Source organism: Canis lupus, chromosome 18, assembly GCF_011100685.1.
Source record: "Canis lupus familiaris isolate Mischka breed German Shepherd chromosome 18, alternate assembly UU_Cfam_GSD_1.0, whole genome shotgun sequence".
Lineage (NCBI taxonomy): Eukaryota > Metazoa > Chordata > Mammalia > Carnivora > Canidae > Canis > Canis lupus.
The window spans coordinates 6,104,649-6,128,993 of record NC_049239.1 but is presented as its reverse complement, the minus strand read 5'-3'; the positions used below and the strand labels follow the sequence as shown (position 1 = coordinate 6,128,993).

The 24,345-nt window shown below is 44.7% G+C and overlaps 1 protein-coding gene across 3 annotated transcripts in view; it reads right to left on the bottom strand.

The window, feature by feature from the left end:
* EGFR (epidermal growth factor receptor) overlaps positions 1–24,345 on the bottom strand; it is a 197,363-nt gene that overhangs the window by 29,214 nt on the left and 143,804 nt on the right. For all 3 annotated transcript variants that reach the window (XM_038562623.1, XM_038562625.1, XM_038562624.1), the window contains exons 5-17: positions 21,296–21,364; positions 20,351–20,469; positions 18,711–18,852; positions 16,979–17,095; positions 13,722–13,848; positions 13,549–13,622; positions 12,617–12,707; positions 9,779–9,978; positions 8,529–8,661; positions 6,612–6,702; positions 4,788–4,945; positions 2,355–2,393; positions 195–336 (exon numbers count right to left, since the gene is read on the bottom strand). In XM_038562623.1, coding sequence (XP_038418551.1) covers positions 195–336; positions 2,355–2,393; positions 4,788–4,945; positions 6,612–6,702; positions 8,529–8,661; positions 9,779–9,978; positions 12,617–12,707; positions 13,549–13,622; positions 13,722–13,848; positions 16,979–17,095; positions 18,711–18,852; positions 20,351–20,469; positions 21,296–21,364 — 1,502 coding nt within the window. The remainder of the gene's footprint in view (positions 1–194; positions 337–2,354; positions 2,394–4,787; positions 4,946–6,611; positions 6,703–8,528; positions 8,662–9,778; positions 9,979–12,616; positions 12,708–13,548; positions 13,623–13,721; positions 13,849–16,978; positions 17,096–18,710; positions 18,853–20,350; positions 20,470–21,295; positions 21,365–24,345) is intronic.

Here is a 24,345-nt window from a genome sequence, read left to right as displayed (position 1 = left end):
TGTACCAAAATGTAACTGGTTACTTATAATTGGACATCCAGAGATTCTTTCCGGTTTTTCCATCACAAGAAATAAAACATAGTCATACAACTACACACTTAGAATACAAAATCACACATGCCAAGACTTGGCAGGAGAACCCCTGTTGCTGCCTGGGGCTGGGGGGAGCATGCTGGGCCTGGGCACCCACTCACCTCTCTTTCTTGCAGCAGTCTGCGAAGCGTGCGCTTCCGGACAATGTGGCGCCGGCGCAAAAAGAGGCCCACTCCAAGGGCCACCACCACCACCAAGAGGAGGCCGCCGACAATCCCGGTAGCAATGGATGGGATCTTGGGCCTGGAATGAGAAGGAGACGTGGGCAAGTGAGGTTTGCTGACAGATTTCATTACCTTGGCATTTTATGTATTTCCTGCGTGTTTTGATACATTGACATCATTTAACATCATCTCCAAAAGTAGATGCCATGTGGATTCTAAAAGGAGGAAAGAAAGCAAAGAGTTTCTAGGGTAGTGTTTCCACCTTCTTGAGCTTAAAGCCCTCCCTGCCAGTTGTTTTACGTTTCTTTTAAATTGAGGTATCATCTGGACACCCCAGATGACACTTATATTTTAATCTACTAATTAAGAAACCACATAATCCAACAAGTAACTCAGACTTCAGTAATGCTTTTCATGTGAATTTGCATTTATCCCCAGAGTATCTCCACTCATCTGAAGCCTAGAATGCCACATGCGTAAGACAGGCATCGTCTCCTGGCTTGCCTGGGTGAAGGGACCCTTTCCAGAATGTTGAGCCTCTTCGAAGGGTCCTTGGCTTTCAAGATGGGACCACAGCCATGTGGAATGCTTTATGAAAAAGCTTGGGGGAAGTTGTAAAGTGATAGGATTTCAACATAAAAAGCATCGTTGTCGTAAGTGAGTGATGTCACTGTGTAACATCAAGCCACTCGACTGTACTCCTTCTTCCCACCAAGGTTGTGCTTGATTTCAGAGACAGCAAAAAAGTCAAAACTCAGGTTCTGGAGTTCACTGAGGAAAGAACCATCTGAATTCATGTATTCCGAATTTAGAATCCTTATACAATTATTATTCTCAAGAATCTATTCCATTTGAGCTTCCGGGAAACTTCATATTTTCGGGAAGAAATGTGAAAGGGTGTCAAAGATTAATTAGTATCTTTAGCACATAAACATCCCGACATCCTTATGAATTTCTTGTAAGTGGGTCAAAGGTACTCCATGACAACAATATTTACAGCACTTTCTTAGTGAGTGCAAAAGTCGTCTCCTGCATTATACCATCTCCTCAAGGAATGCAGTTTGCATTAATGAGTTTTTACTATACTGAGATGAAAGATAAAAAGAATAATTTATTATAGAGCATGTGTTCCATGGGGTAAGGAATACAAAGGGGTAAGTGAATACAAGAGAAGAAAAAATAAAAAGAGTAAATACAACAAAGAATGGTCACTGACTAGTTTCAAGGTGGGGCTTTGATGGCAAACCTCGTTACCGAGGTACTGGTTGTAGCGTGAAGATAGGACGGATTTTGCTGATGTCCCTGTGGGCTCAGAAAAGAGGAAGGGATGGAAAGGACATCTTCATCTCTGAAAAACTGCCTTATTTGTCTTTAATGTTTCACTTGAAAGTAGGTGGGATTTATGATCAAGGCTAATTCTGGGGCAGAAGAGTCAGCTGACATGGAGGGCAGGTTGTCGAAGCGGGGATTGTGTAGACATCACCAGAAATGCCTGGAAGTTTGCGCAGTGTTGTCTATGTCAGGAATGGCTAAGAGGCGCCTTGTGTTTAATCCTGATGCCTTGCTAGACATTGTTAATTGATAATGCCACTCTTTCCGATGAGTCTGAACAGGAATTCCCAACTCTGCTTTTCCTTAGTGCAGCATTTTAAGCAACGATGGCCAATTCATAAGAATTAAAATGCTAAAGGCAGTCATTTTTTAGAAAGGGAGAAAAGCCCCCCACGCTGGAGCTCTGTCATCAAACGTGAAGGTCTGAGATAGTGCCAACTGGGTCAGCAAGGAAGGAAAGAAGAGAAGCTACTAGAAGGATCCACAAAAATGGTGTAACCAAAGAAGTCAGAGGCAGGCTCCACGTAAAGAGAAGCACTGAGAACCAGCTCACACCCTGCATCCCCTCCCCTGAAGCACACCAACAAAGTCGGCAGGGGAGAGGTAGGCGGGACCAGCAGGGCGGTCTCTGCCAGGGAAGCTCTGCTGGCCCAGGAGAACCGGTCAAGATAGAGGGTGATCAGAAATGTGGGAAAGCATTATCTCTGCCCATAGGGTGTTGGCTCATTTTGGAGAAGGTCCACTGGACACAACTATAACACTTACCCAGGTTTTGCACAGCCTTCAAGACCTGGTCCCTCACAGCTGTAGGAATTGAGACAGAAACACATATTTTAATCATTCTACTACTTCAGTATTTTGTCTTAGTGAGTTTTTTTTATTTTTTAAGATTTTATTTATTTACTTGAAAGAGAGAGCATGACGGGGGTGGGGACAGGGGCAGAGGGAGAAAGAGAAGCAGGGAGCCCGATGTGGGGCTGGGTTGCAGGACCCTGGGATCATAACCTGAGCCAAAGGCAGTTGTTTGACCAACTGAGCCACCCGGGTTCCCCTCAGAGATTTTATTAGATCATAAGGCAACATGTTTCAATTACGCTCAAATCATTAAAATCACCATGAATCTCAATTTTGCAGCACCAGTTAATCATTTATTTATTTATTTATTTATTTATTTATTATTTATTTTTTATTTATTTTGCATTTATTCATTCGTTCATTCTCTCCGCAAGTATTTCCGAGTGCGTACTCTATGACAGGGCTTGTTCTAGCACTGAGCAAAGTAGACAGTTTCTGGCCCTTGTTACTGAAATGTCTTCATGTACACTTAGTGACAGAGATATAGCTGTCTCGCATCTGGCTTTAGAACGTCCGTACGGGCGCGGGAGTGGAGGGGCCGGGACTGGAGCCATACTGATTGAGGAGCCGGCGGGGTCGGGAACAGATGAACGAGCCAAGCCTCAATGGCAGGGGAAGGGCAGTGGTGCTTTCAGACCCAGAAAGCCAAGAGTCAGAGCAGGAGTTGGCTTCATCCCTTACCACACGTCTCAAAAAAAAAAGTGACTCCTGAGCAGCTGGGGTCCCATTCTAGTGGGGGAGGCCACCATCTCTTATTTTGATTACATGATGTAAAAAAGGCAGAACACATTGGCTTTGAAGAACAGCAACATTTGCCAACACAAACATCGAGAGGAAAACAAAATATTCTAATTAAACAGAAAAGACAACTCATGCCGCTGTCCACGGATGGACCTAGAGTATTATGCTAGCTGAAATAGACGGAAAGACAAATGCCATAAGATTTCATCTATACAGAGAATCCAAAAAAAACCAAAACAAAACAAATGAACAAACAAACAATAGAAACAGACTCATAAATACAGAGAACAAACCCGCAGCCACCACAGGGAAGGGAACGAGGGGGTCGGAGAAAATGGGTGAAGGGGTTAAGAGGTACAAACTTCCAGTCGTAAAATAAATAAGCCACAGGGATAAGACGCACAGCATACAAAATACAATCAATAATGCAATAGTTTTTCATGGGGACTGCACTTATTGTGCTGAGCACTGCGTCACGTAGAGCATTGTCGAACCACTATGTTGTACACTTACAACGAATATGACATGGTGTGTCAGCGATATGTCAATTTGAAAAAATGAGGTTGGGCGGGGGCGCGGATTACCATTTCATGGCCTGGGAAAGGATGGAGGACTGTGTTTCAAATGTGTGAACAGGATGGGGCATCTGCCAAGCTCCCCATTTCCTATCTCTGTCCAGGGATCTGTACGCTTCTCTCTGAGGGGAAGGTCAGTTCCCTCCCCCACTTCCAAGTTGTCCTGCTCCTACCCCCTCAGTGCCTTTGGGCCTTCCTTCCTACACCACATACACAGGTACACACACACGGAGGCGCACACAGGGTGCACACCAACACACAGGTGTGTGCACACAGGCGGCACACACGTGCACACAGGCACACACGTATACATACACACAGGTACATGGGAACACACGTACAAGCATAGGCACACACATATATGCACATGCATACGAGTGTGTGCACACACATGCAGAGGCTTTTTCAGGCTGTGGGATGCACAGGGTGGGGGGAGGTGAGGGACCTCACTATTTCACACTCTGGAATCTCCTAGGAAAACCCAAACTCAAAGACAAAAGACATCACTGACAAGTGGTCACTGATAAACTCACACCCTCCTCAAAATACCTCTGCTCCCCAGCTTTTTCTCCCCCACAATGCCTGGCAGTCCCAGAAAGGGAACAAACACTATGCAAAGTGAGTGCAAATCAAAACTGTAACTTTTGGGACCACGTGTAGGGTTCGTGCAGCCTCTGAAGGTGCTGCAGGGCAACTGCAGGAGTTATGGGCCGAGGATGCTACTGATACATGAGTGGCTTGGAGGGAAGAAAGGCCAGTTTACTTCTGAAGAGGTGACTGACAGGACAGAGACCGGACAGGCGCCAGAGGAGAGGAGACTGGGGTACTGGGGTTAGGAGGTCCTTGCTAGGAGGCCCTTGGGATGTGCAGAAATGATGGCTGAGTAGAAAGTAAAAGAGGCCACCATCTCCTACTATCACTGAATTTCATCAGAAAAAACTATTCTCTCTTCTCCACTTGGTTTATTCTTTTTCGGTTACATATAATTAAAATAAATATCTTTCCAAGACGCAGAGCTTCTGCTCACCCATAGGTGCAGTTTGGATGGCACAGGTGGCACATGCGGCTGCCATCCGAAAACTTCCAGACCAGGGTGTTGTTTTCTCCCATGATGCCAGCCGGGCAGGTCTTGACGCAGTGAGGGCCATCGATGTAGTGGGCGCACTTGATGCAGCTGTCCGGCCCCTGCGCCAAGACGGAGAAAGACATTTACGGATGCTTCTTTCGCTTTCAAAATTGAAATACTTATTGTGAAAACAGTCGAATAATAGTAGAAATTCTTCAAGCAGAAAAACGGCAAGCTTGTCTGGGACTGCTGTTGCTTGATGTGACTGCTTTAACAGCTTACGATAAAGTCTCCCTGACTTTAAAGGCATTTAACAGGGACACCTGGGGGGCTCAGCAGTTGAGCGTCTGCCTTCTGCGCAGGGCACGATCCTGGAGTCCCGGGATCGAGTCCCCCATTGTGCTCCCCGCAGGGAGCCTGCTCCTCCCTCTGTGTCTCTGCCTCTCTCTGCGTCTCTCATGAATAAATAAATAAAATCTTTAAAAAATCTTTTTTTAAAAAAGGCATTTAACATATAAGCATACGAAATATTCATCACAGCTTCCTTAATGGGTCATGGGCATCGTTCTTTGTCAAAACAATCTAATTAGTCTATGAGTATATTTATTTACCTCTTCATTGCTCAGATGGACTTTTCTGCATATGATATTTGAACGTAAGGGGAGACTCTGTGGGCGGCCAAAGACATTTACGGATGCAGAGGCGAATTTAAGAGAGCCCACATCTGTATTTCTCTAGGCACAGGAGGGTGGCAAGTGTAAGCGCAGCGGTGGCTGCATAACTAACTGTGTACCAGGCTGAGTTTGATTCTGTTTATGGAACTTGGAGCGCCCTTGGAAAACTCAGAAGTGAGCGTATCGGGACTGCTCAGGCTGTGCCCACGTCCTTTCATAAAGGGACTAAAATACAACTGGTAGGAAGGATGTGCTTGTTGGTGAAGTTCTCTGATGTCTCCGCTTTGTCCAAAGACTGAGTGTTCTCAGAACCAGAACAATCAGATGACTAAGCATCACCAACAGCTTTCTTTCTTTTTTTTTTTTTTTCCACAGCTTTCTTTCAATGATAAAAATGTAACCGAACGCCATGTGAGCTTGTGAACCGATGGCTTCCTGTGTAACCTGTCACACCTGTTGGCAGCCTCTACCTCAAAACACAGCCTTCTGCCCAGTTCAGAGGGAACTCCTGAAAAACGTTTTCAATTAGTAGATGCAGGTATGACTGTTGAAGCTCAAATCCAAACAGAAGTCCTGATAAATAATACTGAGAATGAACAACATTCGGAGAGTGGTGTGAGGGGGCCCTGAATTCTCACTTACACTCTTTAAAATATCATGCAGATAGAAAAAGCTGCGTTGAAAAGTTTTGCTGGGCGTTTCTTTCAAAATTCTTTGAATAACTGTGAACTAATGTTAAATAAGAATTTGACGTTTGATTAAAATGATAAAGCAAATGATGACAGATGTCAGAAATAATGAAAACTGGCTGACAGTGTACCCAGTCTACCATAGGCCTCCGTTTCTGGTGAAGGAGCAGACGTTATTAAACTTGGTAGGGGGTGTTGGACAGGAAGGGTAAGTGCTCCTGCAAGGTGGGTTGTGTGATGACGTCAACTCAACCAGTCTCCTGACCTGGAGGTCACAGCACCGCCCCCCCCCCCCCCCCCCCCCCCCCCCCCGCCCCCCGCTTGGTGGCTACAGAGTGTTGTTGGCTCATTGTCGTGGTTCTGCTGCTGGGAAAGCCTCTCCCTAGGATGTACGAGGGAATAACATCAACTGCGCTCCTCACCCGTCCTGTGCAGGTTATGTTCATGGCCTGGGGCAGGCATTCCGGATGGCACTGTATGCACTCCGAATTCTCCACAAACTCCCTTGGCTCCCTGAGAGAAGAAAGGAAACTGATCAGTGCCATCTCTAGGGATCCTGCTTCAAAATGCTGGGGGGTTACAACCGTCAGAGTTAATCAGACACAAGTCACCTTTCTCAGAAATGCAAAAAAGAAAAAAACAAAAAAACACAAAAAAAATTTAGGTCAACATGCAACAGTCAGGAATCTAGGACGATACTGTAATATGATAAACTGTATTAACCGAATCCTTGGTCATCTTCTATCCTGGACAAATGGTCAAATTTCATTTATAATCAAACATCTTGCCTGCATTTCTTTACAAGGCACAGTTTCTATTAGGCACACAAGCCAAAAAATGAAAAAAATTTAGTCCTTCAGAGGTGACCTCGCCCCTTGCCCCCAATCTCAGATTCGTGGATATCTGCATTAAGCTGGGAAGAAATGGTTAACTGTGGACTAATGCTCAGGAAAAGGAAGGAGAGACATTAAAACTTACTCAATGGTTATTAAGAAAAACAGTACGTAGGGAACGAAGGTATGAAAATTTTTGCTTGTGATGGTTTCGCTATTCCTCAAAGATGTCTAGATGGATGTTAAGCAAGAAGATGATGTTTGATTGAAAAGGCAAAATAGTTGTGACAGCTTTTAACACTGAAATCTGCCTCTGCCTGGTAATTAACTACAGGTCTTCACTCCAGTGAATACACAGTGTTTACACCCACAACATGGTCCATAAATCCTCCCTAATGTCATTTAAACCAAATATGCCCAATTGTTTTTTTTTTTTTTCTTCCTTCCCTCCTTCTCCGGGTTACACGCCTGCTGGAGAAGCCAGCCATGCAAACCGAGCAAGTGCAGCAAGACACCAGGGTTCTCTAACAGAAAGGCTCCACCCTCATGGTTATTCTAATTTCCTCTCTCTCTAAGAAGATGTGGAAACCATGAGATTCATGTCTGTTTGCAGCAGTAACGATTGCACCAATATTTCTTACTTGTTGAAGCAACACTGTCAATTATACAAAGGACTCTGTTAGGTGACCGAGCGCACCTGCTAAAGGATTCCTACAGAGTTGGACTTGGGCTTCTCATCCTGTTCCTAAATATTTCTGGATCCGTACTGTGGCCCAAGCGCTGAAAGCGAACAAGAAGGATGGTTCCTGTAGCCATCTGTAATTCCCATGGCTCTTCTCTCTCACAAAATTTCCCCTTTTCTTTACATTAAAAAACAAAAAAAAGCACCTCTGCCTCTCTCTATCCTTCAATTTTACTTTCCTATTAATTTATTCTTAGTCATTATTTGAGGTCATGCAAAAAGCTTGACATCAGTATCAAGATTCCCACAGAAGCAACAGATTGGACTTTCTATTGATGGCAAATAAATTTAACAATGGTTATGTTATATGCTTGTTTATTTCTTTGTCCATGGTTACATTTAAAGTTATTTGCACAGTTTGGTATTTGTTGAACATGAAACAAATTAACCGGGAAATGTAATTTATACTAGGATATTTTGACATGCCAGGAAGAGTAATTCCAAAGAAAAGTCTAAACGGCTGTGGTCTTGGCCACACAAACCATTTCTGACTTTTCCATTTGTCTTGGGAACTCTGTGTGGCTGAGAAAATTATCAGGTATTTCCAAAAATAGAGACTCTCTAAATTAGTGGATAGGATTAAGTAATGAAAAAAGTTTGTTCATTTCCTTTTGTGATTAACAGTTGTCAAGAAATAAAGACCAAAGAAAAAGGGAAAAAAACAAAAGGATAAGTTTCAAAGTGAAGTAACTGTAAACCTATAAAAACAATCGCCTTATTATTATTTTTTAATGAAAACAAAAGGGGTTAAGAGATAGCCTTACCCCTCCAGAATGTTGCACTTTTCCACACATTCCTTGCCACGGCTGACGTTTCGGCAGGACACGCAGTCTCTCGGCCCTGGGCCCCAGCAGCCTTCTGAGGAGCACAATGGATGGCAGACGTGGCCTATGGCCTCTGAGAAGACAGACCGAGACACAAGGGGTCAGCTATGGCACAGTGACTGGAGGGGCCACTTGAGACCGCTCCTGTAAGTGGGATGCTGGGCTCTCTGTGACCTTGAGCTGCATGGACATGGCGGGGTGGGGTGGGGGGGCCTGGAAGAAGCGATGACACACAACGGGCTTCCAGAGGCCAACTACAAGTTCCTCTTCCCTGCGGGGAGTCAAGGGTTCCTGGCCTGGAGCTGGGTAGCATTTTGCGGATGAATGTCATAGCTGATGGAAACACAGGGAAGGTTTGTGGGCCTTGCCGTGTGCTGGGCACCATGCCAAGAGTTTTACATGTAAAATTCCATTTAATTCTCTCCCAAGCAGTGAGAATCACTGAGGAAGCCGAGGCCTACACATGCTGAGTAAACTGACCACAGTCTGGAAGCTGGGAAGGGCTAGAGTCAGGGTGTGACCTCAGATCTGCTTCTCCCAGTGACCAGGTAACGGGCACGCCTGGCTTCAAGAGCTGCCTGGGACTCTAAACTCAGACTAGAAAATGTCAGTGTAAATGTTCATTCTACCTGCACGCGTGTGCACGTGTGTGTGTGCACGTGCGTGTGTGTATGTGTTGCTAGCTACGTTCATCAGAGGCTAAAAGGTAAGATAATGTATACAAAACTCAGTTCTGTAAATTATAAATAAATAATTGATAGCTTAAATCTCAAGGCAAATCCATCCTATGACATGTGAGTGATTTGGAAACAATTCCAATGAACTTTACACGATAACTTCACATTTAGGAATATACAGATTTCTTTTAATCTGCTTCTTCAGGAATGAAAAATGTAACTTAAATGTTTGGGGATATTCCTTTTTAAAATAAATTTTTTTAAAGGATTTTATTTATTTATTCGTGAGAGACACAGAGACAGGGAGAGGGGCAGAGACACAGGCAGAGGGGAAGCAGTCTCCCTGCAGGGAACCTGATGCAGGACTCGATCCCAGGACCCCGGGATCATGACCCGAGCCAAAGGCGGATGCTCAACCACTGAGCCACCCAGGTGCCCTGTTTGGGAATATTCTAAATCAAAAGAAATGATCCATGTGAACCATCTCCACAATCAACCAGAGTGATTACTTACTGCAGGCTTTTTCATCTTTGTTGTTTATAATTTTGGTTTTCTGACTTGAAGTCCCAAAGAGTTTCTTCCAGTTTATTGTATTTGCATAGCACAATTTTCGGTTTCCAGAGATGATCACATCTCCATCGCTTATCTCCTTGAGGGAGCGTAATCCCAAGGACGTTATGTTCAGGCCGACGACCGCCAGAGAAAACTGGCCACTGTCGCGGGGAGAAGAAACATAACGTTGTTAAAAATTATGAAAAGATTATATCACTAAAAACGTTATTTTTATTTTCTGGACCACCTTCTGTTTACTACAAACTGCCTCGCACTGATTGTAAGTCATATTGCAGGAAGTCTGTATCACAACTTCTGAAAATTATAAGAGTTTTTTTTTTAAAGCTCCTCCAGGGAAAAGCCTGTTCCTTGTTCATTTAGTATCTTTAACCCCAGTGGCATTGTGGGGGCTGAATAAACGTTAATATCATTATTATATGCACTGCATTTTTTTTTTGTGCCTGGGAATAGAGAGCATGTTCTAACCTCTCAAATATCCAAATACGCTTCAAAAACCATAGGTTCATCTTTTCCACCCATGCATCCACCCATTCATCTATCCATCTATCTACTCACTCATCAATCCGTATACTTGTCTATGTATCTATGCACATATGCATCCATCGATCCTTCCACCTCTCTATTCATCCATCCATCACCCATATCCATTCATCTGTCCATTCACCTATTCACCCAACTATCTATCCACTCATCTGTCCACTCATCTATGCATCCATGCACCTACCCATCCATCCACCTTCCCACTCATCTATCCATTCATCCATGGATTCATCTATCCATTCATCCATCTATCCCTCCACCTGTTGATGCACTGATTCATCGATCTATCCATTTACTGAACAATCATTTGAACCACCCAACTCTGTGCTAGAACTCTATAAGGCTATCAATAGGTTTCCATCAAGTGATTGGGCAAAAGTCATTCACCCTGAAGGGAGGGAAGTCCTGAACAGGAGCAGGAAGGCAAGAAAGCAGCTGATGGGTGCTGAGAACCAGGAGCTACTGCTGGAGCAGAAGCCTGGAAGAAGTGTCCGGTTACTTGGACACCTTGAGCTCGGTTGTGGTCTGCAAATGATGGAAACCATAGGAAAGAGACTTGCATTTTTGGGAAGCTCACTGGACACCAAGACAGGGAATGGACTAGTTGAGACAGCACCGAATGAGGAGACATCATACACAGGATGACAAAAGTTTAACTTGGAGATTCCTCCTCTCTCCTTGTCTCTGTTTCTCCCTCAACCTTTTCCTCCTCCTCCTCCCTTTCCACAGCCTGCTCCTGAGGAAAGCGAGGAGCCCTGTGTAGGAGACCAGCAGCACCACTGTTTTAGAAATTCTCTCATCATGTGCTCACGGAAGCCTAGACACTGGGACAAAGCTGGGGTCACCTTCGTCTGGTGAGCCATACCTGGAGCCAGTGGCCACCCTGCCCCTCCATTTCTCATTAAATGTGAAAAGAAAACAAAGTAATTCTAAATTTGTTTAAATTCCTAGAACTAAGCCAAGTGGTACATGCCAGTCACCCAAGAAAATTGATCTAAATCTCTTATCTCTGTATAAATCTTGGGCAAAAGAAATATTGTTAAGAACTTAGAACAAAGGGTCTTTCCAGGGAAGCAATGTTAGCTCCATGGTTAGTACAAGACATGCACAGCCAAGATGGTTTTTAAAAAGCGATTATGTATTTTATGTATACTCTATTCAGATTTTCTTTAATATTGAATGATATTACGTAGTTGTCTTAGGGGTCAATTAATGGGTGATAGTTCTCAGCATTAGACTGTTTCCAAGGCAGATCTGACAAAGAGATTCTCAAAATTCTCAAAAAAATCTGACAAAGAGATTCTCAAAATTCTCAAAATTCTCAAAAAATAAGAGATCTCAAAAAGATTCTCAAAAATATTACGTAGTTGTCTTAGGGGTCAATTAATGGGTGATAGTTCTCAGCATTAGACTGTTTCCAAGGCAGATCTGACAAAGAGATTCTCAAAATTCTCAAAAAAATCTGACAAAGAGATTCTCAAAATTCTCAAAATTCTCAAAAAATAAGAGATCTCAAAAAGATTCTCAAAAATATTACGTAGTTGTCTTAGGGGTCAATTAATGGGTGATAGTTCTCAGCATTAGACTGTTTCCAAGGCAGATCTGACAAAGAGATTCTCAAAATACAAAACTGATTATTACTCTTAATACATTAAAGATGCTTCTATGTGAGTATTTTGCTGCTGGGAGTTGGAAAAGTGGAAATCCTGAACCAGACATTTAATGTTAAAAAACCTCTCAAGGGCTCCCTCTGATACAATGTGCTTATAAGGACACATCCCCTCGGTGCTCTTCTTGCCAAAAACACATGACCAGCCGTTCTACTACTACAAAACCAGTACTTTTTAAGATTGTCAAGGCTACAAGTGATAAGGGAAGACACAGGAACTGTGATAGATTGGAAGGGACTAAGGAGACATCCCAACTACGTGCCATGTGGGGTCCTGGGCTGGACGCTGAAACAAGGCATTCCCAGCACGCTGGTGAAATCTGACTGATGTCTGGTGCTGGAGCCATCAGCACGGCACGATGCTCATTTCTTCACTTTGTCCTCCTACCATGCGTAGGTGAGATGTTAACAATGGTCGGAGCTGGCTGGGGGACACAGGGCAGCCCTCTCTGTAGGATCTTTGCAACAGCTGCACGAGTCTAATTTCAAATTCTTTATTGGGTCTTATTTTAAACATAAATCAGTAAATAAATAAGCAATACACCAGGCTTTGGGCAGGCTCAACTTACTGTTGCTTTGTTCTTCCACGTATGATTTCTAGGTTCTCGAAAGCATGGAGGTCAGTCCTATTTTCGGGCCAGGCCTGAATCAGCAAAAACCCTAAAAAGGCAAAAAAGTAAGGCTCAGACACATGCCATGTAGACATGTTTTTTTCATGCGACATTTTAGGATTCTCAGGAGACTGCAATAGGAGCAGGAAAGGGGAACTCTTGATTTGATTCTTCTTTGTTGTCTTCATCGTGTCCATCCATGTGTAGATACAAGCCAAGGTGGGCACCTGCCTCTCCTCTAGAATTCCCAGCCCTGGCTGCATCTCTGCCACCACCAACTCCCCCCACAGGCCATCCCACGGTGCCACGGTCCTGACAGCCGGGTTGGGCTCCGTATCTGATGAGTCAAACCCGCTTCCGCTCTCGATGGCGGCTGCTGTGTCTTGACCTGTCATCACACAGAAGGACATTCGCATGCTCTCCTTACTTAATTCCAATCCTAAAAACAGTCTTGTTATGTAGGTCTAACTGCTTCCTTTCTGGGGGGAAAGGCAGGGAAGCTCTGATGGGAATCATGGACAAAACGGGCAGGGACGTGGGGTCCAGTCTGTGCCTGTGAGCCTGTGTCGTTCCCTCAGTGTTCGCCCTTCTTCTGCCTCCACCCGAGAGTCACTGGGCCATCAGCATGGCTGGCCGGGCCGAGGAGACGAGGGTTAAACATGTTCACACAAAACCAGGAATGACTCAAGTCTTTGATTAAAGTGCTCACGCTTCACACGCAGGGGAAATAGCATTTGTGAGAACTATCAAAGAACTCATTAGTCACTAATGACAGAAGTTCAGACGGAATGTTTTTATGACGCTGAGAGAGAAGAAAATGCATCTCCCGGCTCACTCTCTAAAACACCCAGTTCCCATTCATGTGCATGTGACATGTTAGCAGCACACACCTGTTATTTCCTTGACAGTTTTCAGGATATCCAGCTCCTTCGGATCTAGAGGTAGGGTATGCGTGAAGGAGTCACTGAAACAAGAAACAAAACGATTATTGATCACCAGTGTCTACCAGTGAACAAAGCGGATTTTGTGTTTCTCTAGACCAGACACTTAATCTGTTACTTACCCTCTAAATGCGACTGGCAAGATATGAAGGTCTCCACTGATCGACGTGCAGTTTTTGAAGTGTTTAATGTTTGTAGCATTTATGGAAAGTGTGTCTTTGAACTCTCCAATCCCTATTCCATTACAAACTGTAAAGACAAGGAGATGTTTAGTCCAACCACATATGCTGAATTCAGAAGAGCCCAGGTTCCACAGGCAGAGGAGGGACGGAAGAGAATTGTAGCCGTGAGACTATCACTGCCAGGACATCATTCAGTCATTCAGCATTAATGGAGGCCTGCTGGGTACTGGTAACTCTGGCGGGGTCCAGGGTTACACTGGTTGGAGAAGGCGATGCCGTCCTCAGGGCTGTTGCTGCCCTAACTGGGAACGCAGTCTCCCCCTCCTGATTTCCCACTTGGTCTCTAATTGCTCGTAACCATCCCTCCTGGCAGTGCAATTCCCCTGAGGACAGCAGTGCCACCGCGGCCCGGCTCTCACCAGGGCGCTCCCCTAAGACCCAACACCTTTTGATTGTCCTTTTTTTTTTCTTAAGATTTAATTTATTTATTCACAAGACACACACACACACACACACACACACACAGGCAGAGAAATAGGCAGAGGGAGAAGCAGTCTCCATGCAGGGAGCCCGATGTGGGACTCGATCCTGGGACCCTGAGCTGAAGGCAGATGCTCAACCCCTGAGCCACTTAGGTGTCCACCTTCTGATTGTCCTAACCTGGTTGCAGCTCTGTCATCTATTTTAAAGAAACAAAGTACATAGATTTCTTTTTTATTATTATAAAGAGTAAGATGTGCTCATCTGAGAAGGTTGAAAAGTATAATGAGGGGATGAAAATAACCAGAGTTTCTACTACAGGATATCCTTCCAGCTATCCTCCATGGTTATGTCACACCAGATATGTATTTCCTTTTTTTTTTTTTTTTTTTACTTATTTTGCTGTTAACACTCCTCATATTATTGAAACTATTCACGAACATGGGTTTTAATGGCTGTCTTATATTACGTCATAGGGAATACTGTAATAGCTTTTATCAGATGAACTTTTTCCCCTGTGTTTACTTGAGCAAAAGGCTTTGATCTGTGTCCTATTGCTACATCAGTCTCAAATGCCCCTTTCCACACTCTGAGCCCCTTTATTAATTTAGATCCACTCCTAAATTTCCATTGCAAATGCCACCTCTACCCGAAAACCCATTTATCTGTTGTAATGCTTCCTCTAGAGTTTGCAGAGCAATTTGCGTACCTATCTTCCAGACTTTTTCTTGACTCTGAAGGGTAATCACTGCAAATCTCCTTGCTCAGGATAAGATCTTATTCTTTCCTCCCCGTGGACTTCTCGGGGATGCAGTCAAGCCCTGCTGTTCCACCATCCCCATGCTTCACTCCACTGGGCGTCCCTTGCAGGAAAACCTTCCCCTGCTGACTGGGGTGTCCACGACCGTCCCACCAGCTGGGTCTCCAGGCTCACCCTGTGGGCCAGCCTCCTCTCTGGTTCTGAGGAGCTGCTCTAAGGACTTCTGGGTTGAATGGCTCATCCTGTGCTGCATCTAGCACAATGGGGTTATGGGATTCATGGCCAGGCTTCCTTAGGATTCACAGGGTCTGGCTGACAATGGAGAATGAGGTGGCCAGAGGAGGAACTGCCATTTAATTAGAGGTCTGGCAGGTGATTCCCTGTGTTTATTCAAGTTCTCTCCTGCTCGTGTGCAATGGTGATGGGGGGGTTACTTTAATTCCTGAATTCAGAATGAAGATTTATATGAACTTATCTGGAGTGATTTCCAGGATATATTAAGGTTAAGAAGCAAAGTGCAAGGAGTTTAGTCAGGACCTTTTGAGTAGAAGACATGACTGGGACATGGGATGTGCCAAAGGGATGCAGGAGGCCTCTGGAGAGGCTCCTCCTGGCCGCATGTGGGACAATTTAAGCACCCAAATGAATGACAGGAATGGATTTCTAGAAACTGAATAAAGGATTCCATGATTTCACATGGGAACTAAACTTTTTTAAAAAAGGAATGCCAACTAGTAAGTGAAGACATGATAGAGAAAAATCACTATTTAATAGCCATCAGAAATCTTTACTGATTTGTCATCATCAGTAATGAAGTAACATGGCATCATAGGCTACCTGATGAGATACAACGAGAGGAAATCAACACAACCTACACAGTGCTCCTTCCCACAACACTCAACTTGAGTGTGGCCATAAGGGCAAACCGCCAGTGAAGCCAAACTGAGGGACACTGCAAAATACCTGGCCTAGACTCTTCACATGAGGTCATGTGGGGAGAAGGGAGAAGAAAAGCCAGTGGCAGAGGGGAGCTGAGATACAGCTGTCAAAGAATGAAGATACTGGAGGCAGGACATCTACATGAAACCCATCATGGGTGATTGGGTTCTGGATTGATAAGCAGCTAAAAATAACTTAATCAGCAATTGGAGAAGGACAATCATCATATGGGAATATAAGAAATAGTGAAAGGAAAAAAAAAAGAAATAGTGAAAGGGATTATAAGGCAAAGGAGGGAGACTGAGGAGGGAAAAAAATGAGAGAGAGACAAACCACGAGAGACTCCTAACTCTGGGAGAAAAACAAAGGGTTGCAGAAGGGGAGGAGTAGGGGAGGATGGGGTGACTGGGTGACAGGCACTAAGGAGGGCACTTGATGGGATGAGCACTGGTGTTATAGTATATGCTGGCAAATTGAATTTAAATTCAAAAAAAAAAAAAAGGAAAAAGGAAAAAAAATAAAAATGACTTGATCGGGACAGGAGGGGGAAGCCCGAATTAAACTGAATAGCAGAAAAGAGTACTGAGTTGATGTTAAATAATCCTGAGCGTGAACCTTTTATTCCTTAGGAGAAGGAGGAAGAAAATATGCTGACAAATGTAGGGGTGAAGTGTTATGATATCTCTGTCCTATAACTCAGGAAAAAAGTTGACCAGGGCATGCACACACACACACACACACACACACATGCAATGAGGCAACACACTAAAAAGTGGTGAATTTATGTGGAAGGTGTACGGGTGTTCATTGCTCTGGTCTTGCAACATTTCTAGGTGTTCGGAAATTTTTACAAAAACGACAATTATAAAGGCTTCTAATAAGGAGGAGTCAATTGGCATTGAGCGTCCTCCAAGGACAGGGCCCAAGATGAAGGAAGAGATTTGCTCCGATCTCTTCCAAGTATGACGCGGAGGGGGCCTGGGGGGGGCTTCACGACCACACGCTGTGGGCTTCCTACCTTTGCGACAAGGCCCCTCACACTTCTTACACTTGCGGACACCATCCTCCTCCACCTCGTAGCTGTCAGAGCTGCAGGCGCGGACACATGAACCGTGGTCTGTCACCACGTAGTTGCCTGGAGAGACAAGGAAGCAAGGTGGCGAAAGCGGCACCAGGTGTTTCTGGGCCCCACACCATTGTCTCATGTTCCCCTATAAAGGGGCCGATGAAAAGGGCCTATAATCCTCGGGTTTTATTTACTTGAAGGACAAAGAATGAGAGGCTGCAAACAGAAAAGGAAGCAGGTTGGAGAGCTTTAATGGCTTCTCCAGCCTTGATGTGGAGAAACAGAGCCCGTCACGGGCAGGAAACAGATGGGTCAAGTAGAACATGGTTTCAAACATCTCTTCGCAGCTCATTTTTCTGTCGGTGATGCCTCCAGGATGTACTATCAAGCACTACCCACGTCTGAGGATGCGGGTAGTACTTGTGGCCGACGGCCCCCTCTGAGGTCCCGTCCAGCCCGGCAGCCTTCCCTTGGCTGGGGGTGCGTACCGCCAGCTGGTTCTGCAGCGAGCCAGGCACACGGTCCCCTTCTGAGCCTCTGCTCACTTGCAAGTAATTTATGTATGTTAATATTAACACAAATATCAATATGTTTCTGGAGCTCTACGTGTTCCTGTTTTGACTTCCCCAAGTATGTCCTCAAACATAATTATCGGACACCCGTAATTCTTCTTTCAGTAAATTGTCTGCTTTTGCTCTCGGGCTCTGTTTTTCTGTGGATTTTTAAAGATTTTTTTTTTTAATTTTTAAAGATTTATTTATTTATCAGAGACACACAGAGAGAGAGGCAGAGACACAGGCAGAGGGAGGAGCAGGCTCCCCTGCGTATTTTTTAAACCCTACCTAGTAAAGGCCCTCTCTCAAAGATTAGACCTGTGTCATGGTTGTGGGAACTTAAAAAATTTTTAGCAAGTTAGTTCCGTTACAATGGTGTATTATTCTGTTTGTGTTTTTTTTTTTTTTTTTTTTTTTCCGTACAGAATGTAAAAGTTTTCATGTCCATAAACCTGGTAGGGCAAATCTGCCCCCTTGTAACTATGCTCACTATTTTTTTTTCTCTTAGTCTCTCTTCCTAGAAATCAAGATTGGTTTCTAAAGCTCTTCAGTTAGACAACGTTAGACTTTCCCTGTGAGGGCATAATTCATATCATCATTGCCCTGAACACCAAGCCACCTGTTGAAGGCAAATGCCGATAAGCAAAACCCAATCTGAGACAATTAAAACCAAACAACACACAAAGAGACTCCAATGGAGTTTTAGTTCCCTCAAGAGGCACAATTTTTTATCAGAATTTTAACCACTGAAGAAGGCAGGTCTTCTGACACACTCTAATTTTCAGTACCTGCCAGACACGAGAGCTAAACAGTGAATCATCCAACCAGACAACTGAATATTCTAGACTATTCCAGCTGGACCTCAGTCCCGGGGTGTGTTTCTTGTCCTGGCCACCACGCACACGAGAACAGACTCTGCTGGACAGAGCACCAGCCATCACCTGACACCTACGGCAGGGGGCAGGCACCTCATCTGTGCACCGGGACAGGTCCACGGTCACCTGCCTGACAGTGAGGCAAATATATGGACCCAAAGACTACCCGAGACAAAGGACTCAAGGTTCCAAGAGGAGACCAAACAGGAAGCAGCCATCTGATAAATGAAAATTTTTCACATGTGATGAACTCACGGGGGCATTTCTTCACGCAGGTGGCACCAAAGCTGTATTTTCCCTCTGGGTTGACGTCCATTTGGTAGGTGGTGGGGTTGTAGAGCATGAGGGGCGGGCAGGTGTCCTTGCACGTGGCTTCATCCCGGAACTTGCGGCAGACCTATCACAGGAGGGACAACATGTACGGGTCAGGCTGAGCAAGGGTGCTCGGGACTGTTTCAACTGTGTGCAGAAAGCTCACCTTGCAGTTCATGTCCAGGAATTTGATTTAAGCAACCCCTCCCCCCAAAAAAACTAGCCAAAAACACTTCTAGAAGATTCAGCAAGATCTTAAAAGTCTGATTTTTCTTGTACTGTCCTAGCTGTGATAATTTATGGATTACGATGATAAAACCCACATTTTTATTAATTTACAAAATGATGGAGTTCACATACTACTGTGGTAACTGTGGAGTGAAGTTATTTTTAAACTCAATTTATTGGGTACCCCTTATTAAAAAAAAACAAAAAAAACAACAACCCTTGAGGTTCTTTGGAATTTACTGCCATATGAATTCTATTCTTTAGAATTTATTGCCAAACTGCAGAAAACCTTGATGAGGGAGGGCACTGTGCAGAGGGGACCAGGCCACAGACAGCGGTGGCCCTCAGACCCACCTGCCGTCTCCCGTCCAGCGGCACATCACAATCAGCTCAGACCAACCAAGTCAAAAATCCCTGGGGCCGGGGATGCAGCCTCTGGAACTTAAAAATCCCCCTCTCTGGGGATCCCTGGGTGGCTCAGTGGTTTAGCACCTGCCTTCAGCCCAGGGAGTGATCCTGGGGTCCCAGGATTGAGTCCCACATCGGGCTCCCTGCATGGAGCCTGCTTCTCCCTCTGCCTGTGTCTCTGCCTCTCTCTCTGGGTCTCTCATGAATAAATAAATAAAATCTTTAAAAAAAATAAAGCAAAATAAAAACAAAAATCCCCCTCTCCCTGAAACTGGAGTCTTCTGGATTCCACCCCAGGTGGGCCTTCTTGTCTGGAGCCCACAAGGGTTTGGGGCCACCTCAAGGACTCCTGTCTGCTGGCCCTCATGTCTCCAGGACTCCCAAGGTGCGTGCAAGCACCGTGAGATGCCACCTTCGGGGGGGCCCACAGCCCGCTGGGGCAGGGAAGCTCCTGTCAGGCCTTTCTGCAGTAATGGGGGCAAATGTGAGTGCTCCAAGGCCCCTGATGTGGGGTGGGGTGGGGGTGGGGGGTGCAGGAGGCTCTGAAAGAGCAGAGCGAGTGGGTCAGAAGATCCGGGTGCAGCTCCAGCCGCGGACCTCAGGTCTGTGTGGCTCCGGGTATGTCCCCCAATACCTCTGTAGAGGTATGTTAGGGGCCTTCCGCTGTCGCCTCCACTGTACTGAAGCGGAATAATGAGGAGCGTGACAACAGTGCGGCTGGCCACAGCCAACTCCAAGGCCAGACAGCTCACACTTAGTGCTGCTGCTCATTCCTCCCCCAGGTCCTGGTATGGACTCCACAGGCGTGGTGCCACCCAGGCCACCATCCAGCATCGTCAGGCAGGGACACCGAGGCACAGAGGGGTCCTACAGTTTGCCTGAAGTCACGAAGTAAGTGGTGAAGGCAGGACAAACGCCGCTGCTTTGCTGGGCAGGGCCGGCCTTACCAGGCAGTCGCTCTCGCGGGGCCCCGTGCAGCCGGCGGCACACTGGTTGTGGCAGCAGTCGCTGGGGGACCTGCCGCGGCAGCGCCCCGAACACTGCTGGGCACAGATGATTTTGGTCACTGGAAAGGAGCAAAGGTCACCGGTGAGCTGAAGAGCCAGGGAGGGGGGTGAGGGGTCATTCTCCAGGGGCCTTGCAGGGTACTTGCAAACAGCAGGTGAAAAGGTGAACAAAGTGATGAATTTAGTGGCTGCCCGGCTCGTCCAAGTTCCCGAACATCCGCACTTGGCCAAAGTACACTGAATCATGACCTTTCTTTATTGCACCTCTTTTTCCCACTTATTTTTAATCACTTAGGAGGACTCATCAGATCAGGTCTAGACTTCTAGAGCTGCTCACTAATTACATGCTGGCGAGAGCTGAGATTTCGGGTGATACGGAAACACACCAAATAACAGAAGTGCGTGCCCAAAAGCAGTGTGTAAAAGGACCCAATAGTCACATCACAAGCAAACTGAACGACAGGCAGTGAACTTGAAAAGGGGGCTGTCCCCAGATTGTTTGGCCACCCATGCTCCTCAGCTAAGGATCCCAGCAGAACCCTTCTAAAAGGGTTGCTCGTGCTTCTGTGTAGACGGGCCCCCAAGGGAGAGAAAACAAGAAGTGTCCTGAAACTCAGGTAACACGGGCAAGTCTTCTGTTCCCAGGAAAATGCAGCAAACATACAGTTCAAAGAAACTGGTGGCATCTGTGTGGCTGACTTTCACTCATTAATGACAAGCTCCAGTGCCCCAGATGGCCCACACCGGATTAACCGCATGCAGGGAGATTTGCAAGGATGTCATTCACGCAACTGCTTTTTTGGAGCCGTCAAAGGGCAAACACCTATGAGTATAAGGGGAGGGACGTGGGCACACATTTATCTGAAATTCTGCTTGCTGACTTACGTTTCTGGCAATTCTCCTTTCCCGGACCCCAGCAACTTCCATTGGGACAGCTTGGATCACACTTTTGGCCTAAAATGTGAAAGTAATCGTTAAATTCCTATCTCAGAGGAAGAGAATGGATGGAAGGAACTGATGACAACCTGCCCTGAGCAAAGTGACGTCCTAGAAACAAGGAACAGCTTTCACATTTCTTATTCTTTTGTTGGTTTGTTTGCTGGTTGGTTTGTAAGATGACTCGAAAGACTATCACAAGGAAAAAAAAAAAAGAGGAACCATGTTCTGCTTTTTTGACATTTCAGCTGCAGAAACCAACACAGGAGAATTACTGACTTGTCACAGGCCATGAAAACTGAGGTCGAAATGGTCCAATCTCCACATCTGTTTAGCCTTGGGGATCTTCCAGCATCTCAGTGTGAAGGGTGTCCAGTCTGGTGGGGCTGGTGCACACACTACACCCACTGTGCCAGTCTCGAGTGACCAGGGGGTCAGTGATCTTGGGGAGATGGGGGCCTGCAAATAAAGACTCCTAGACCCGAAGCCAGACAGAGGTCCTGACGCTGCTCAAAGGGTCCAATGTTCACAGTGCGCATCACTTTGCTGATTAGCTAAGCCTGTAGCTATTGATTTTAAGCTACTGCATGGAAATATTGATGTCGATCGGTTTTTGCAGTTTTTTTGTAAATGATCAACTACAAATTACAGCTACAAGGTTTTTTAAATCTCATCGGTTGTGTTTCGTTTTTCCATTAGCATTGAGATACCTGAAGACCAAAGCCTTCTATCTGTATAAAGAGAACAGATCGACTACCCAAGTTTGTTGGAAAAAGATCAGCCGTGCAGGTATCTTTTGTTGCAAAGACACATCAACCTGAAGGAGGTCATGTGTGCCCCAAAGTCTCCTACAGTCAGGAAGAATTTAATTCCCGGTAGAATTTAGATTTCAAATGGAAGAGCTGTTGATTTCCCAAGTTACTGTGGAACTAGGACACACCTTTATGAGACTGAAAATCTTTCCAGTCACCCAACAAGTGAAGGGCATTAGTGCAATGCTGGTGCTCCTAGGAATCATGAGAGATGGTGAGGCCAAACCCCAAATGCACGGTGCGGGCTGTGAAGATGAGAGGGACAGAGACAGAAGTAAAGAGACAGAGAGGGAGAAAGGCAAGAGAATCAGTACCCAGAAGTGTTAAAAGTGCCTGTGTCTGCACAGTGATGTTATTTTTACTGTTTGCCCTAAACTTACAGTTCTCAATCCCTATTATAAGAATGTAGTAGGTTTACGAAACACAAAATATTTATTTATTTATTTATTTATTTACTTACTAATTTTTTAAAATATTTTATTTTTTTATTCATGAAAGACACAGAAAGAGAAAGGCAGAGACATAGGCAGAGGGAGAAGCAGGCTCCAGGCAGGGAGCCTGATGTGGGACTTGAGCCTGAGACGGCAGATCACGCCCTGAGCCAGGGGCAGGTGCTCAACCACTGAGTCACCCAGGCGTCCCCAAACAAAAAATATTTAAAATAAAAATGCTTAATGGCACCTTCCCATATCAGAAAAACACATGCCAACCAATGAATTGAGGTTTGCTTATAATTCTATTATTAACCCTATGTGACAAAAAAGGAAATGCAGGCAAATTATAGAAAATATGGAGGGATCCCTGGGTGGCGCAGCGGTTTAGCGCCTGCCTTTGGCCCAGGGCGCGATCCTGGAGACCCGGGATCGAATCCCACATCAGGCTCCCGGTGCATGGAGCCTGCTTCTCCCTCTGCCTATGTCTCTGCCTCTCTCTCTCTCTGTGTGACTATCATAAAAAAAAAAAAAATATGGATAACAGAGGGGCACCTGGGTGGTTCAGTCAGTGAAGCATCTGCCTTTGGCTCAGGTCATGATCTCAGGGTCCTGGGATTGAGCCCTGCATTGAGATTCCCTGCTCAGTGGGGAGTCTGCTTCTCCCTCTCCCTCCGTTCCTCCCCCTGCTTGCTCACTTTCTCTCTCGCAAATAAATAATATTAAAAAAATAAAATACGGATAATAGAAAAAAGGAAGAAATGAGAATCATGCAGAGGTAACCAATATATACATAAGTATATGCATATATAAGAATTGATGTCACACTATACTTTGTATCATAACCTTAAAAAAAGCTAATAAAACATGGTAATTTTCCATGCCTTTAAATATCCGTCTAAATAACATGATTTTCAATGGCATGGCTTTGACCAGGCTCTCATTTTTACATAGGTAAGTTATTTCCAACATTCATTATAAATAAGGCTCCAAGGAATATTCTTGCACAAAAATATTTTTCTATATCCTTGGAATTTTCACTCCTCTTAATATTTTTTTCGTAATCTTCCTAGACATGAGGAGTGCATACTTTAAAGCTTCAATACATATTGCTGAAATTCTATCTCTGACCACATTTGACTAATTTATATGCCAACAAGAAGAATATAAGAATTTCTGCTTCTCCATACCCCTCCTGATCCAGGTATCTAAAAATCAAAAGGAATCCAAATCTTTAGCAAAGGCAAAAATAATGCTTCTTTATTTTATTTTGACCTTTTTAATACAACAGTAAGAAATAACATTTTACTTTATTTCTTGGCCATCTTTGTAGGTGGAGGGCACAAACTGCTCATGTCTTTGGCCCATTTTTTTTTTTTTTGAGAGGTTCATCTTTTTTTTTGTGGGATACCTAAGACTACTTTATACGATCATATTATCAAGAATATCAACCCTTTTCAAGGTAAGCAGTTGATGTACAATGTTTTTGCTGTTTGTCATTAAGATTTTTTTCATATTTAAGTTTTCTTTTATGGTATCCAACTGGCTTTTCTTCAACTTGGTATTCCCAATATCCATCTTTATGTTTCTTTCCTAGCACTTACATATATATTCAGCAATGCATTATACATCATACAATCTGGAATGTATATTGGTGTATAAAGTGGATGACTGATTTCTTTTTTTAATTTCTCCCTCAGTAAACCCACCCAATTTAACTTCAAATTCCAAGCTACAGCAGCAATAACATCACGTG